Raw genomic sequence first — 17,524 nt, forward strand, 5'->3', positions numbered from 1 at the left:
CATTCAGCACTTGGAATAGTTTCTGGCTTAGAAGGCATTCCATAAACGTTTGTGGAATGAACAAGAGAAAGAAGGAAGGATGAAGGAACAAAGGAGTTAATGAATGAATAATTTCCGAGCCAAAAAAACTCCACTTTTATAAATATAACAGGAAACAAACATAGACGTATGTATATATATGTATATATGCACCAGGCTTGTTTTTAAATCTGTAACACTGGTATTGTGATAATAAGATGAGATTAATTGGAGAGGAATTATGATACAGTGAGAAGCTGATATACTCTAAAGTCTAACAGATCTGGTTTTTCATCCTGTATCTGCTACCTGCATGCCGAGTAAACACAAGCAAGTTACTTAATCTTCCCTAAATTCTTCTCTGAGAATGTATGTGTTTGATAAGTTAAAAAACCATGGTAAGGAGTATTGTTATTATTACTGTAATAATATATTTTGTACTCTGTAACATTTTAACACACACAAGCACATACACACATGTGTGCACACTCACTCATACAAATACACACATATAAGAGCAAAATCATCTTCCAGGATTTAAGAGATTTTGATTAAGAGCATTATTATTTCTATCAGATATAGACTTTGAAATAATTAGATATTTAATAAGAAAATCTTCCTAATTAAAGGTATTTTTACTAATTATAAATTTAAAAATTAATTCTTTTGTAAGTTAATTAAACCTAGATAAGAGAACATTTTATCAAATTAGATCTACCAAGCCTGTAATTACAAATCACATTTCAAACAGCTCTTGAAATATTCAGGTGAAATAATGAAATGTTTACAGTAAACAGTAGAAGATCTTGAGCAGGCAGGACCCAGCATTTTAAAACAATAATAAAATCAATGTCATATTTTCTAAAATTCAAGCTCTTAACAGAATATGATCAGCTTTTACTTCAAATAACAATATTAAGATTTGTATCATTATGGCAATATAATGTGAGAAAAATAATATTTTTATATTATCTCATTGCTATCACTTTATTTTTTATTCTTTTTTAATTGAGGCATAATTAACACATAACTTTTTTTTGGCATGACCAAGTGGGATTTATTTTTATTGATTGATTGATTTTTATTATTATGTTCAATTAGCCAGCATATAGTACATCATCAGTTTTTGATGTAGTGTTCAATGATTCCTTAGTTGCGTATAACACCCAGTGCTCATCACAGCACGTGCCCTCCTTAATACTCATCACCCGGTTACCCCATCCCCCCACCCAACTCCCTTTTCACAACCCACAGCTTTTTCCCGGAGTCCAGAGTCTCTCATGGTTTGGCTCCCTCTCTGATTTCTTCCCGTTCAGTTTTCCCTCTCTTCCCCTGTGGTCCTCCATGCTATTCCTTATGTTCCACATATGAGTGAAACCATATGATAATTGTCTTTCTCTGCTTGACTTATTTATTTCACTTAACATAATCCCCTCCAGTTCCACATATATAGGTTTCAAGTATACAATATAATGATTTGACATTTGTATACACTGCGAAATAATTATCACAGTAAGTCTAGTTATCATCCATCACCACACAGACTTACTTTTTTTCTTTCTTTCTTCTTGTGACAAGGACTTTTAAGATTTACTCTTAGCAATTTCCAAATATGCAATACAGTATGATTAAGTATTGTCACCATGCTGTACATTATATCCCCATGACATTTATTTTATAACCAGAGTTGTAGCTTTTGACCTCCCTTTCATCCATTTCACCCAAACCCTTAGGTTCCCCACTCTGGCAACCATCAGTCTGTTCTCTATATCTATGAGCTTGGGTTTTGTTTTGTTTTGTTTATTTTGTTTTCTAGATTCCACATAAGTGAGATCATTTAGTATTCATCTTTTATCACTTTTAACCAATGATTTTCATTTGATCAATAAAATTTGGTTTATTTGGTTAACTTATTGACTGCAAAATGACTAATAAATGACAATCTGGTAACATGATACTGGTCCAACTCTTAAATCTGAAATTCTTGGAATCTGATATGTACCAGAGAGACAACCTTTTCAGTCCATACTCACATGGATACTTGGTCTGTACCGTGTAAGTAAAATATTTACCTCCTTGTAGTATGTGTGTCTTCCGCTTGATGACTAAAAACCCATGCTGCCCGTAAAACAGTCTGTACTACAACTTAAAGATAAATGAGCTAACGAGAAGCAAAGGGAGCCAACTGCCTCATCATGACACTTAGACCGAAACAGAATGCAAATTAGTGCAGCCGCTCTGGAAAACAGTACGAAGGTTCCTCAAAAAAGTTAAAAATAGAACTACCCTATGCAGTATTAGGTATTTACCCAAATGACACAAAAATATGGATTTGAAGGGATATATGCATCGCAGTGTTTATAGCAGCATTATCAACAATAGCCAAATTTTGGAAAGAGCCCAAATGTCCATCAACTGATGAATGGATAATATGCAGTGTGTGTATATATATATATACACACACACACGCACACACACACACATGTGCGCGCGCGCACACACACACACAGTGGAATATTGCTCAGCCATAAAAAAGAATGAAATCTTGCCATTTGCAATGATGTGGATGGAACTAGAGAGTATTATGCTAAGTGACATAAGTCAGAGAAAGGATAAACATCATATGATTTCACTTAAATGTGTAATTTAAGAAACAAAACAAATGAACATGGAGGGGTGAAGAGAGGCAAGCCAAGAAACAGACTCTTAACTATGGAGAACAAACTGAGGGTTACTGGAGGGGAGACTGGTGGGGGATGGGTTAAATAGGTGATAGGTATTAAGGAGGGCACTTGCTGTGATGAGCACTGGGTGTTGTATGTAAGCGATGAATCACTAAACTCCACACTGAAACTAGTATTACACAGTATGTTAACTAACTGGATTATAAATATAAATTTGCAGAAAAAAAATTTCAAACCCTTTTGCCTTCATAGAAAGAAGATTCATGAGTCATTTTGGGTTCTGGGAGGATGGATAATTCAGGTATGTCTACCTACAATTTACATAGGAACCCAGACAGAAGATAGATTTTAAAAAAGATAAATCTATACAGGTGGTGAAGTTTCAAAATCAGTGCACTCGACAAACACAAGGTTATGTGCATCCCACTGTGGACAGAAAGGTGACTGAGACCGGATCCCTGCCCTTCCATTACCTAGTCATGACTTGCTAAATTATTGGTAAAGTATCCGTGGAGTGTGAGCTTATCTGCAGATGTGTAGTGGATGGAGATGGGCATTGGGTATTCTTTGCCAAAGTAACTTAAAGGGAAATAAGACTCAGGATGATGTGCTTTTGAGGAAAAAAAAAAAAACCAATTAATCAAGAACACATGTAAAAGTGGACTCTGGGAAACCAGTGAAGATTTACAATTCCTCTAAAATCAGAGAGTGGAAGATACACAGAAACATATATGACAAATGAGGAAAAGGGAAGCTACCTCTTGGATTGAAAATTTTTAGAATTCTAACATAGTTCTCATTCTTTTGTATTCTCTAGGTCCTGACATCTAAACAGCCACAGGATAACCAGACAGGAGTTAAAGAGTAAAGTTACAACTCATTACAGAAATTGTGCTCCACAGTGTGACCCAACTTGGTTGAAAAACTAAGTCCACTACTATACGACAAGTCACTTAAGTCACTCTGTCCTTTTGTTTATATAGCTATAAAAGTGCATTACAACTATACCTATTTCACAAGGTGTTGGCAAGATGTGAAGAATACATACATACTTTTAGCACGAGGCCTGAGCCAGAGTAAGTGTTCAGTAATTAGTTACCCCCTTTGTAGTGCCATAGTTGTTACTATTATCATTATCATTACTGAGAAATAATACATCAGCATGAAAGAAAGGAATAGCTCAGGCATGAGCCAGAGAATAACCACATGTAGGTTCCCTATTACAGACTCTACAAATAGCCCAAGTCTTATTGTGGCATATCCCCTAAACACTCAAAGGAAGCATTTAACATTCCTAGATCATTTGTTCCCCAAAGTCAGGAAACATCTATGGAATAACATAGGTAAATGAGAGAGCCCATAACTCACTGTCTTTGTACTGAATTTCAAAAAATATGATATACATTATCTTATACTATATCCATTAATATAATATATATAAGATTGCTGTATGCAATATGATTCCTGAGAAACTCATCTCTGCACTTAACGTGAGCCATTTATCAAGGTTTGTCCACAAGGCACTAGGGTCAAGATGAAAAGCAAAGGAAGAAAAACAGGAAAGTTTACTGCATATGAATGTGTAAATAGGTAATAAATGCAGTAAATAAAATCAACAAGTTCCATAATTATACACATATAAGAAGTCCAATATTTCCTTTTATTGAGAAGTTGGAGGAAAGGAAAATTTTCAAATATTCATACTTACATGAATTAATTAGGCTATTTATCACCATGTTCTAATAAAAGTAATATTAAAGCATATTGCAAGCAATGAATAATGCGGTCATTATAGATTTTCCTTAAGCCAAAAAACCAACAGAGCATTTTTTAGAGAGAAGATTAATACTGTTTTCTAGTGTCCGGGAAACATTTCCAAAGTAGGTAACAATTAATATAAAGCCTCCCTCTCCCCAACTTTGGGACTGTTGTACACATTTTAAATATCCCCATTAAAGTTCCATTGGCATTTTTCAAAGAGCTGGAACAAGCAATCCTAAAATTTGTATGGAACAAGAAAAGACCCCGAATTGCCAAGAGAATGTTGAAAAAGAAAACAAAGCTGGGGGCATCATGTTGCCTGACTTCAAGCTATATTACAAAGCTGTGATCACCAAGACAGCATGGTATTGGCACAAAAACAGACATATAGATCAATGGAACAGAACAGAGTCTCCAGAAATAGACCCTCAACTCTATGGTCAACTAATCTTTGACAAATGAGGAAAACATATTCAATGAAAAAAAAAAGACAGTCTCTTCAATAAATGGTGCTGGGAAAATTGGACAGCTACATACAGAAGAATAAAACTCAACCGTTTTCTTACCATACACAAAGATAAACTCAAATGGATGAAAGACCAAAGTGTGAGACAGGAATCCATCAAAATCCTAGAGGAGAACACAGGCAGTAACTTCTTCGACATCAGCCACAGTAACTTCTTTCAAGACACATCTCCAAAGGCAAGGGAAACAAAAGCAAAAATGAACTTTTGGGACTTCATCAAGATAAAAAGCTTCTGCACAGCCAAGGAAACAGTCAACAAAACTGAGAGGCAACCCACAGAATGGGAGAAGATATTTGCAAATGACATTACAGATAAAGGGCTAGTATCCAAGATTTGTAAAGAACTTCTCAAACTCAACAGCCAAAAAATGAAAGATAAGTCAAAAAAATGGGCAGAAGACATGAACAGACACTTCTCCAAAGAACACATACAAATGGTTAACAGACACATAAAAAAATGTTCAACATCATTAGCCATCAGGGAAATTCAAATCAGACCCACACTGAGATACCACCTTACACCAGTTAGAGTGGCAAAAATTAATAAGGCAAGAAACAACAAATGTTGGCAAGAATGTGGGGAAAGGGGAAACCTCTTACACTGTTGGTCGGAATGCAAGCTGGTACAGCCACTCTGGAAAACAGTATGGAGGTTCCTCAAAAAGTTAAAAACAGCTACCCTACGACCCAGCAATTGCACTACTAGATATTTACCCCAAAGATACAGATGTAGTGAAAAGAAGGGGCACATGCACCCCAGTGTCCATAGCAGTAATGTCCATAATAGCCAAACTGTGGAAGGAGCTGAGATGCCCTTCAACAGATGAATGGATAAAGAAGGTGTCGTTCAGGTATACAATGGAATATTACTCGGCCATCAGAAAGGATGAATGCCCACCATTTGCCCAACATGGATGGAACTGGAGGGGATTATGCTAAGTGAAATAAGTCAAGCAGAGAAAGACAATTATCACATGGTTTCACTCATATGTGGAACATAAAGAATAGCACAGAGGACAACAGGGGAAGGAAGGGAAAACTAAAGGGGGGGGAATCAGAGAGGGAAACAAACCAGGAGAAACTATGGACTCTGGGAAACAAACGAAGTGCTACAGAAGGGAGGGGGTGGGGGATGGGGTAGCCAGGTCATGGGTATTAAACAGGGCATGTGTTGTAATGAGCACTGGGTGTTACATGCAACTGATGATCACTGGACACTAAAAAACTAATGATGTAATGTATGGTGGCTAACTTAACATACAGACAGACAGACATAAATACAAATTTATTTTAAAATTTAAAAATAAAAAAATAAATATTTATACATAAAACATAGTTCATTTTTTCAAAGAGTATCAATCTATTATTCCACATATAATATGGATATTTTCCAAATGTTTCTAAGAATTAGATCCAGATGTTTTAAATTACTTTTAGTGGTTTCAATGGAGAAGGGATTAGAAAAGAAAGAAAAATTAAAATTAACTGGGACTCTTAGTAAAGAAACACTATAATGTAGTTTTTATTTATGTATGTATTTATTAGAGCATGTGCAGGGGCAGGGAGAGTAGGAGGGGCAGAGGGAGAGGGAGAGAGAGAATCTTAAGCAGGCTTTATGCCCAGAGACAGACTGATGTGGGGCTCCATCTCACGACCCTGAGATCATGACCTGCGCTGAAATCAAGAGTCTGACATTTAACTGACTGAGCCACCCAGGCGCCCCTATAATGTAGTATTTAGACGGAATATAGAAGCCAAATTCAGACTGCCTGGGTTCAAATCCTAGATCTGCTACTTACTAGTTTTATAAGCTTAGGCAAGTTTCTTAAAACTGTCCATATCTCCATTTCCACACTCATTAAATCAGAATAAAAACTGACCCTATCTCACAGGGTGGTTATAAATATTAAATAAATTATAGCACTCATTATTGTACCTGGCTCATAGCATGGACACACAAAAGCCTAGCTGTTTTTACTATATGCTGGACACTATGTACACCAGCAACACAATCATTCCCACAGTCCTCTAAGTTATAATTACTGCCTTCTCGATCAGTAAGGATAGGCTGGATTACACTACAGTAAAAATCGCAAACCCTCTGTGACTTGCAAAAATAAATGTTTATTTCTGACTCATGCAAGTTCAAGTGGACTCCCCAGATCTGTTACCAATTCATTTCTCCTGAGCAATCCAGACGACTTCAATTCCACACGTGCCTCACGATGGCCCCGGCAGACCACAGGACTCTTAGGATGGAAGCACTTGGAAATAAAGGCTTCATCGTGAAGTGACACAGCTTCCTCCTCTCACTGCATTAGCCAAAGCTAACCACATAACTCTGCGTATATGGGAACATCTGATCCTTTTGCGTTTCTGACAGGAGAACAGATACCGCTGACCGTAAAAGCCACTGCAAGACCAATGCTATAAATTCCCCCAGTTTACAATTATTTGGGGAAAAGCACTGCTCAAAGAGCGCAGCCAGAGTTTTAACCTAGGAATCAATTTGTTTTCTCCACTAATAATGATCCTCGACTTTTTATCCTCCTACCCACCAAAATGAGATATCCAACAAACTCCCGTTGGTAACTGGCAGACTTCATTTGGCCTTGATTAAGGAGGGGAGTTGGGAGGAAGGCAAAGTCACGGCATTTGTGGTTTAGAAAAGCACTTAACTCTCAATTGAGAATCAATAAAACTCTATGAAAATAAGAAAAACTGTGGAGAGAAAGCAAAGTTGGATTAGTATAAAAGTACTTTTCTAAGCTCCAATGCTTTTGCTTACAGTTATTTAGCAAACAGTCAATAATACTGATCCTGTGTCCCTTTGACTACTATCTATCTTACTAATTTTTTTACAAACATCTACACTGCTCATGTCTACAGGAGATACTAAGCATTCATTCTTTTTTTAATCTTCCCAATGTTCTTTAACTTAACTGATACATCCACTTAGGAGAGATGTCTTGAAAGATTATATGGGAAATGTTTTCAGTGTAATATCAAAACCTAAGGAGAAGGTATTTCTATTGTCCAGAGTTAGCTCTTAAGTCAAAGACCTACAGAATTTAATTGCTTTTCTCCCACTTAGAAACATTTATATTTTAAATCAGTAAAATTCACTATTTGCCTAAAAGTCACAAATTAAATCCTACCCCTCTCTAACTTAGAATTTGAAAGAGCTTTATATTTATTTTTTTTAGCTATCCTAAGACTTTCAACTGGACTACTTCAAACTCGAAATTCTTTTTTTTTTAAGATTTTTTTAAGATTTTTCTTCATTTGAGAGAGAGAGAGCGAGAATGGGTTGGGGGGGGGCAGCAGAGGGAGAGGGAGAAGCAGATTCCTGCTGAGCAGGGAGCCTGTCAGGGCTGGATCTCAGGACTGCAGGATCCTGACCTGAGCCCAAGGCAGATGCTTAAACAACTGAGCCACCCCGGTGCCCTGAAATTCAAAATTCTTAAACTTCAACTTTCCTAGATATCATAAGAATAGTACTCCTCCTTTGTATGCACTCTTTTACCTCATTTGGCCATAATTCCAGCAAAAGCAAATATAATTATTCTCTTTTATAGTAAGTTCTCTATCCACATGGTTTAGATAAAGGATTTGAGTTCCACATTCAGATGTGCTTCTAAAATTGTAATGTAAAGAGGTTATTAGATTCATATATTGTCACAAAGATTCATCAGCCTCCCACATTTCTCTTACAAATGTCACACCACAATGGAAAGCAATGAGTTGCTGCTTGTTGCTTATGAGAGTAGAATTCTTTTTTTAAAAAAAAGCAGCAGCAGCAGAAGCAAAAAACTCCAACCACTGGATTTTTTTTTCTCACCTAATAGTATATGAACAAAGGAAAGGTAAGCCACCTTCCAGGAGGTGCTAAGAGTCTGGATTTTCCCCTGCACCTGGTAGTTGATCTGGTCACAGCTGATTGAATTTCCATTGTTCATTGATTGTGCCATTTGTCAGGCAACCCATCCTTGCTTATGTAATTGCAGCATTCCTGTAGTTCACTCTGTTCTGTCCTGGAGGTTCGGCAGCATGACGGACTGAGAAAATTAGATATGGCACAGCACCGAGCTGCTGACCTTCAGAATATAAAACAAGGCCCATCTTTTAAAATTGGTCTTTCTTGATGAGGTTATTCTGCGGGACTGTACTTCTAACAGGCCATTTTTCATGCTGACCATGTACCTTCTTAAAATATTTTTTGTATTTATAGAAAAATGATAATTTAAATTTTAAATATGTCTGTACTGTGCACAATAGTATGAATAAATTCATTTCATTTAGTTTGTCAAAAGGGGCCAAATTTTTCATCTTTAGGTAAACCTCTCACCTTCAAACCAGAATTAAATATCATTTTTTAAAAATCTGATAAATATGAAGGAAAATTCACAGAATCTTAAGAAGTTTAAAAAAAAAAAAAAAGACTAAATTTCCCAAATAGTTTAATGTGGCTGACCAATTGATGGCCAAAGTACCAAAATTCAGTAGAGAAAGTAAATTACTTTCCGGTTTCATAAAAGCCACATTATATTTCCCTTATTTGTTTTCCTTGGAAACAAAGTCAAACTCACAGAAAAGTTGCAAATACACAATAAAGAACTATTTTTTCCCCTCTGAACCACTTACTTACACAATGCCTAATAATCTGAGAATAATTTAGTTAAGTCAACAAATATTAATTATTTCATCCCTTTTCAACTCCTACCTTATCTTCCCTGTAAACTCGCCATCAAATGTGTAACTATTTAGAGAAACAGAACTGTTACGGTACATAACAAGAACACACAGACTGGCCCAGCAGCTCTTTATTTCATCGCTTAGACTTTTCCATGGAGTTTCTTCCAGGAACTTCTAGTATCTAAACAAAAAAAGATAAGAAACCACACAAAGACCAATTTGCAAAAACAGGGAGACCTGTTGAGATGAGGAACAGTTTTCAAAATAAGCAAAATTCCCTTCATTCCCATGTCCCAGATTTCTTCACTTCTGCCTTCAAACATGAATTTCTCCTAAAAGGGCAGGAAGGAAAAGTAAAGAGGGAGGAAAGTATTTCATAGCTCAGATGCGTCTATACACTGTCATTCTGTCTCCCTCTCCTGTCTCTAACTCCTCCGTGGAATGTTTTACCTACCATCAGCTCACTCTGTAATGCGCTGCTCTGACTTCGGCCTCCCTCTCTGCACTGACATCACATGATGAAAACCACTGAGGATTTCTGAATCAAAACTGCTCTTTCAATCCTCGATAGCCTTAAAACATTTCTAGAGTCCTTGACCTCTACTGATGTTCCTACTTTTATTTTTATCTCTTCCCTTCTTCATACCCCATGACCCTGAAATATCCTACTCTTCCTTCTTCTGCTTCTTTAATCAAGTCTCATCCACTCTTACAAGATGTCTTTTTCCTACTTGTCTCCAAAGTTTAGTTCTTAGTATGTCCCTCTTCCTCTCTCTCTCCCTCTACCCAGCCCCAATCTCTATGCAACATTGACCAGGCTTTAACTCTACATCTTTTCAACTTAGAGTCAAACCTATACTCATACATCAAGCCCCCTCCAGATTTCAGCCAATTAACTTTCATTTCACAACCAATTCTCAACTTGGATATCTGAATCACATTCTTGCAGTTACCATAACCTCCTTCCTTCCGTGAGCCCCACTTCCAGGCAGTCACAATGTCGCATGGAGCCTGGGATAGTAGCTACTCAGTTCCAGCCAAGTGTTGCCCATTGCTGCTGGATATTCCACCTTCTTGTCAAAAGAAGACCAAAAATTGAATTGATACCAGAAATGTAGATTTTAGGTGAAATCTTCCAGTGTTTAAATACTGAGAACTACTTAAATAAACAAAAATGCAGCATCTGGCTCAAACAAAACCTACCTGCAGGCTGAGAGTCAGATTGTGACTTGTGTCGCCTAAGGAGGCAAATCCCTTTGCTTTCTATTCCAAGATTTCGGAAACCATCCTGAAACCATCTTCTGAATTTGAGAACAGAAGTGCCTCCCGTTAACTGTGGTTTCACTCTGCTGTTTCAGTTACCTGGGGTCAATCTCAGGCCTAACATTTTGTCACAGGGCCTATGTCCACTCATTTCACTTGATCTTATCGCGTAGGCATTTTATCATCTCACACCATCATAAGAAGAAGGAAGGTGAGTACAGTACAATAAAATATTTTGAGAGAAAGAGACCATACTTAAATAATGTTTATTACAGTATATTGTTACAATTGTTCTATTTCATTAGTTGCTGTTAATCTCTTATTGTGCCTAGTTTATAAATTAAATTTTATGATAGGTATGTATATATAGAAAAAAACAGTATATGAGGGTCCGGTATTTTCCACGGTTTCAGGCATCAGCTGGGGGTCTTTGAATGTATCTCCCATGGGTAAGGGGCACTACTGTACCAGTAACTCAAAATAACCTCTATAAGCCAACTGCTCTCCCATACACAAGCACACTTGATTCTTTCTAACCTCTATGCCTTTGTCATGTTTGCACACAAAAATGTTTTTCTTCTGAAGTCCTATTTTAAGATCCATTTCAAATGTTACCATATCTCTGAAAATCTCCTGGATCACATTAGCTTATGGGAATATCTTCCCATATTCCAAAGACATTAATACCTAGTATTTTGTGTCAGGCACAGCCCCAAACATTTTACAAGTCCCTCCCTACCCCCATATAATCTTAAAAAACTGATACTATCATTATTCTCATTTTTCAAATAAGGATACTGAAGCTTGCCCAAGGTCAGTGGCAGAGCTGGGGTTGAACTCATACCTATTTTTTGCAAGTGCAGAAAGAAAAGTAGGAAATTCATGTTTTGGTCATCCATTAGGTGACATGTTACATACCAGGAAAAAATCTGAAATTCCGTAACATGACTCACAAGGCCATTTACCATATGGCTCTCTTCTTCCATTTCTTTATAATTTCCCTGTCATTCCTGAAGCCCCAGCCACATTAGCTTTCTTTCAGTTTCTACAATCTACTGAGCTATTTCATACCTCATGGTCTGTGCATATGCTGTGGTCTTTGCCCGGAATGTTCATCCCCACTTTTCATGTCTAATCTCTACTCATTGGAATCTCAGTATAAACATCATTTCCTCAAGATTCCTTCCATGATCCTTCTAGAGAAGACTAAGTTACATCTACCACTAACCATTGTATTTCATAGTATCTATTGCAATTCTAAATAAATAGCTTTGTGATAATTTTTTTAATGTACGTCTCCCCTGCTGCTATGTAGTAAGTTCCTTCACTATCTCTTCCATCATTTTCTCTGTAGTATCCACACAGTAAGTGAATGATTGATATCTTTAACTCTTATGGGCCATTTGAAGACTTAGAGGAATTAAACAACCTTTATCTCATAGCTAGTAAGGAACTGAGATCTTGCATGTGCAAAAACCTACACACTTTCCATTACAGAAATGCTAAGCAAGCTGAAGTCATTTTCTAATAATCCGCATTTAGTTGGAGTCTTTCCTTTTCAGCTTATAGTCGTTGCTATTATATCAAATAGTATATGAGAGTCTTATCATGGAATGTTGTTTAAATAAAAATAAGCAAAAATGGGTTGCAGTGCTTCCAGAGAAAAGAACAAATTGATGACCTAGACAGAAGAGTCAACCACAATGCGTAATGCAAAAGTGGACTGCCTAATCTTTACTTCAGAGAGTGGCAGCTGGATTTCAATTTCAGGCTAAGCAGCAGGACGTCTAATTCATGAGTAGAAAATATCCCCAAAATCCATTTTGCTGTTCCAGGATTAGAGAAATTACTCGGAATTCTAATTGCTTCACCTTTGCAGTTTTCCACTGAAGCCTCTAAAATAGACTTTAGTACCCCAAAAGCCAGGTGTCAACAATGTGAATTAACCACCAAACTGTGAGGAAAAAGCGGTTCTTCACAACTTCTTAAAGCAGCTACATGTAATTGGGATTTATTTTTCAAAGGTCTCAGAGATTATAGTACCAGAAACATATTTTACAGGGCTATTCACTTCGATGGAAAGTCCCTTCAGTTGATCACTCTTAAAGATTTCTGTTCCATGTTCAGACTGCTGCATATGTAAACTACTACTGGAGAGGTAGTCTATGCCACTGTGGAAGCTCAGAAGCATAACTATTTATGTGCTGGAGCTTTTGATAGGCCTACAGATGCCAAGGGGAGTTTACTTTCACGAAAAACAGACAAGATTATAACGAAGGAGGAGAAGTCAAAGGGCATCAGAGATCTTGATTCCATGGAAGTCAGCTCCATCTAGGAGAAGACAGCTGCAGCAACCCTTCCTCAGTTTACTAAAAGATTTGGCTGTCCACATCTCCATTTGCCAGATTCCAGCTACACAGAAAATAAGCAAGCCTCTTTCACATCAAATTATGCTTATATCCCCTTACCACCTCCCAAAGACATATAGAAGAAAAAATCATCACTTCTATGTATTCGGTTACTTTACTAACATTTTTTAAACTCGTATATCAGCTCTACCCTAGACCCTAGGGATATAAAGACAAAAAGAGAGAGAGAGATTCATCCTGCCCTTGAATTTACCTTTATAGAAAATTCTTAACCCATGAGGAGTATTTGCAAATACGTGTCCAACATAGTAATGGATTCTATTTGAAATTGAAAATGCTTATTGATGAAGTTTAAGATTAGATATATGGTCTCCTACCTCTATTTCCCTGCCCAACTCTGCTCTGCCAACCAAAATATTTAGAGGATCGAATCACACTGCTGAAATAAATACAAACTCAGACTTATCTTTATTCACCTTGATCTTTTGGGCTGCTACAAAACAGGTATGGCCACGTGATTCCAAGAGTACAAAGATGAAGAGTTCAGATATAATGTTATCAAATGTCAGTGATGTAAAATGTATTGAATTTTTGAAACTACAAAAGACCCTTTGGCAAATACTCTCATATACTGCACACGATTTTAGAAAATTTAGACAAGCAATTAGAGATTAAGAAGAAAACACAAATTAGAGAGAAAATCTCCAGGTCAAGAACTCATGGGTGGCTCAGTCAGTTAAGCATCTACCTTCAGCTCAAGTCATGAACTCAGGGTCCTGTAGAATATAGCCCCACACCGGGCTCCCTGCCCAGCAGGGGAGTCTGCTTCTCCCTCTCCCTCTGCTCCTTCCCACCACTTGTGCTGTCTCTCTCTCTCTCTCAAATAAATGAATAAAATCTTAAAAAAAAAAAATCTCCAGGTCTAAAATACCTATTTGATGGACCTTTGACTTCCACATTATTTGCACTCACCTGGGCCCCTGCCAACCCCAACCAACCCTCTAGAAACCTGTACTTTCCCTTCCATTGTTACGGCCACTGCCTTATATCTGGCCCTCATTGGTTTTACTTGGAATATCCCCATGACTTCTTAATTAACTTCTCTGCACGTGGTTTTAAGGGGGGGGGGGGTTCACATAAATCATTTTCAATACCATGGTTTATCACAGATATGTAGACACAGAACTTTGAGAATACACTCTTAGGAAAGATCATAATCTTTATTTTGATCTAAGAAGCACAAGGAGGGTTTCCTGTTCCTGATATAACTGTGGTGTAAGAGTGCAAGATAGCTAGCTACTCTTCCTCCAACATTTATAAAGTCTATTTTATCCAAGACATGACCTTAATTCTTTACCCATTTAATCCTCATACTATTTCCACATTTATATATGAGAACACTGACGCAGAGAGATTAAGTAACTTGGCTGTGATCACACAGCCAGTAACTGGGAGACCTGGAACTCAAACCCAGTATTCTGACTCCACAGACCATGCTCTTAGTCATCATGACTCATTGGAATAGATATAGATATAGATATAGATACGGATATAGATATAGATAAACGTTTGGATCAGTCACACATGTCGAAGAGGGTTAGTCAAACACTACCGAAAAAATTAAACCAGGAAGAGAAAAGGTGCTCAGATTCTAAAGGGAAAACTATGTCAACTGTTCCAAACAACGGAGAGAGGGCATGATGAGAACACAGAACAGGTTCTGGTTGGCTTGCCTTTCTCCATTTCAACAAGGAGACATTTATCAAATGTAAGCCTGACTGAGTCATTCCCCCATGTCACTGCTGGGAATCTGGAAACGTAGGAAACCCCACTGCAGTGTTTCTCAAACTTCTACAGGAAGCGTCTCTCCCTAATGGCGGCAGATGAGAGCCGCCACATTCTCAGTAGGCACACAGCTGCAACAGCTGCCACAACTCTGAGTTTTCAGAGACTGTGTGCCTCACCCTTACTATTCTGACAAGTCTGGCATTTATTCTACAAGGTATCTCTGGGTCTTGTTGTAATGTAAAAATATAGCTACTTATAATGGCAACTCTTGACAAAAAAAAAAAAATGTATCCCTACCATGATTTCTAGCACCACCTGGCCAAATGTGCATAATTTTGGAGTACCTCATACTGCAGCTTCATACTGACATACTGCAGCTATGGGTCTATCCAAGCTGGTTCACACCCCCCCCCCCGGCCCAACCACCCCCACCTCTCCAGCCAAAACAATTATTTGCAACCACAGTTAACAGTCAAATTTCAGCCTGTTTTCCAATCCCTGGTCTTTAATAATGAGATCCTTGTCCACCTTGAGAAGATAACACCCATCCGTCCAAACCCTACTTAGGTGTGATTTTACTGAAGTCTTTCCTCAATTCTCTTCCTCCCTGCAGTGTGTGGATACTTGGTAATACTTCTCTAGTTTATCATACTCTTTGCATTGGTTTCCGTGGCTGTCTCCCATACTAGACAGTGCTGTCCCTGGAGACAGACCCTTGTTTTAGTCCATGTAACATCCCCGGTGCCAAGCAGAGCCCTGCCATACTGGTAAATCTCTGGGCTATAGAAAACCGGCCTCAAAATGAGTAACCCAATCCCTCAAGAGAAGGCAGGAGAGTTGGCCATAAAATTTAAATTAAACACAAATCGGAGGATCTGAGCCCATCTCCAGTCTTGAATTTCTTTCCTAATACAATGCCAGTTTCCCCCGTGAAAGGCACGTCGAGCCCTGTCGCCCAAAAGTCGTGAGAGATCTGGCTTGGCGAAGGAGTCACTCACCAACTCGTGGAAGGCGGGTATCTGTTCTCCAGCGTTTTGGTCCAGGGCTTGTACCAGCTGATCTGCTCGGCGGCTTTGCCCCAGAACCTCTCGGGGTCGGCCACGGAGGCCGCGAAGTGAGTCTTGTACTCGCCGCCCCCGCCGGCCGACGACAGCGCTCGGCAGCCCCGGCCCCCGAGGGCGCCGCGCGGGCCCGGGGCCACGAACGCCCTGCGGGCCGGGCCGGCTCCCCGGGCCGGAGAGGACCCGGTCAGGGACCCCCCGAGTCCCCCGGGGCCGGTGACTTTGCGACACTGCAGCCAGGACGGCTTCATCGCCGCCGGTTGCGCCCCCCTCCCCCGCAGGCTGTCCTGCCCCAGGTCCCGGAGTGCACTCCTCAGGCGACAGCTGGGGCGCTCCCGACTTCCAGAAGCCGGTGGGCAGCAGGCGGGAGGGGGAGGCAGCAGCCGAGAGGAGCCCGGGGCCCTGGAGTTGCTTGGACAGCCCGCTGGAGCTGCCGGGAAAAGCCGACCTGGAGCGGCTGGGGAAGCAACAGGCTGGAGTGGGGTTGGGGAGTGGGGGTTGGAGGGTGGGGGGCAGGGGCCGGGGCCACAGCGGGAGAAATCCAGCCCTCGGGTGCGTCGCCAGCCCCGAGGTTCCCCCACGAAAAGCGCCCTGGAGCTGCAGAACGTTCTCCCTTCTGCGACACGCCTGGGGCCCTCGGGTGAGGCCGACGCACCCAGCTCGGTTTCAACAAACAAGTTTTCAAACAAACAGGTTGTCGCAGCTTCTCTGGCTTCATCTGTGCAGAGCCGCCTGGGGGAGGCCTATCGCCTCTGGCCTGCGGCGGAAACCAATACCCCTGCGCTCTGCCGCAAGGCCCCTGCAGGGTTCGTTTTCTTTGTTTTTTAACTCAGCTCAGTTCCCGGTTATTAAAAACACCAGCGGCTCCAGGGTAAGAACTGCTCCAGGATTTCATGACAGCTGAGAGGGTAGGAGGAGTGGAGAAAGGTTGTGCGAATGTGCGTCCTAGTTCCTGTGATTGACCCACTCCTGGGGAAGATAACCCCACTGGGATTGGGATTCCCCTGCTGCCCGGTTCCCCCTCAGATCTAGGGGTGGAAAGCAGAACGGACTTGTTGCATTTCTTCCCTTCCAATACTCCTCTTCGGAGTTTCTGTGGCCCTTTTCTTGAGGGGGGGAAAAGCCAAAAACAAGAGCTAAGTAAAGATAAAGTGAATCAAACAAAAGAGGAAGAGGAAGCTGGGGGAAATTAAAAGAGAAAGGCGGTTTAATTACTATTTGGGTTTAACATTCTAAAAGCTCCTTCACTGCATTTTGCACCCTAGTGAAATTCAGATGCAATCCTTTTCGCCTTAGCATTTGCGGTTTTAAACATAAAAATGTGTATTCCCAAATCTGAGGTGCGAAATAGTGGAATGC

At 39.6% G+C, this 17,524-nt stretch overlaps 1 protein-coding gene across 1 annotated transcript in view; it reads right to left on the reverse strand.

Moving 5' to 3' along the window:
* ACSS3 (acyl-CoA synthetase short chain family member 3) overlaps positions 1 to 16,871 on the reverse strand; it is a 149,572-nt gene extending 132,701 nt beyond the window's left edge. The window contains exon 1 of the mRNA XM_045779883.2: positions 16,103 to 16,871. Coding sequence (XP_045635839.1) covers positions 16,103 to 16,416 — 314 coding nt within the window. The 5' untranslated portion in view covers positions 16,417 to 16,871. The remainder of the gene's footprint in view (positions 1 to 16,102) is intronic.
* Positions 16,872 to 17,524: the final 653 nt, after the last annotated feature.

Source organism: Ursus americanus, chromosome 17 (assembly GCF_024610735.1).
Source record: "Ursus americanus isolate L20-20 chromosome 17, mUrsAme1.1.p, whole genome shotgun sequence".
NCBI lineage: Eukaryota > Metazoa > Chordata > Mammalia > Carnivora > Ursidae > Ursus > Ursus americanus.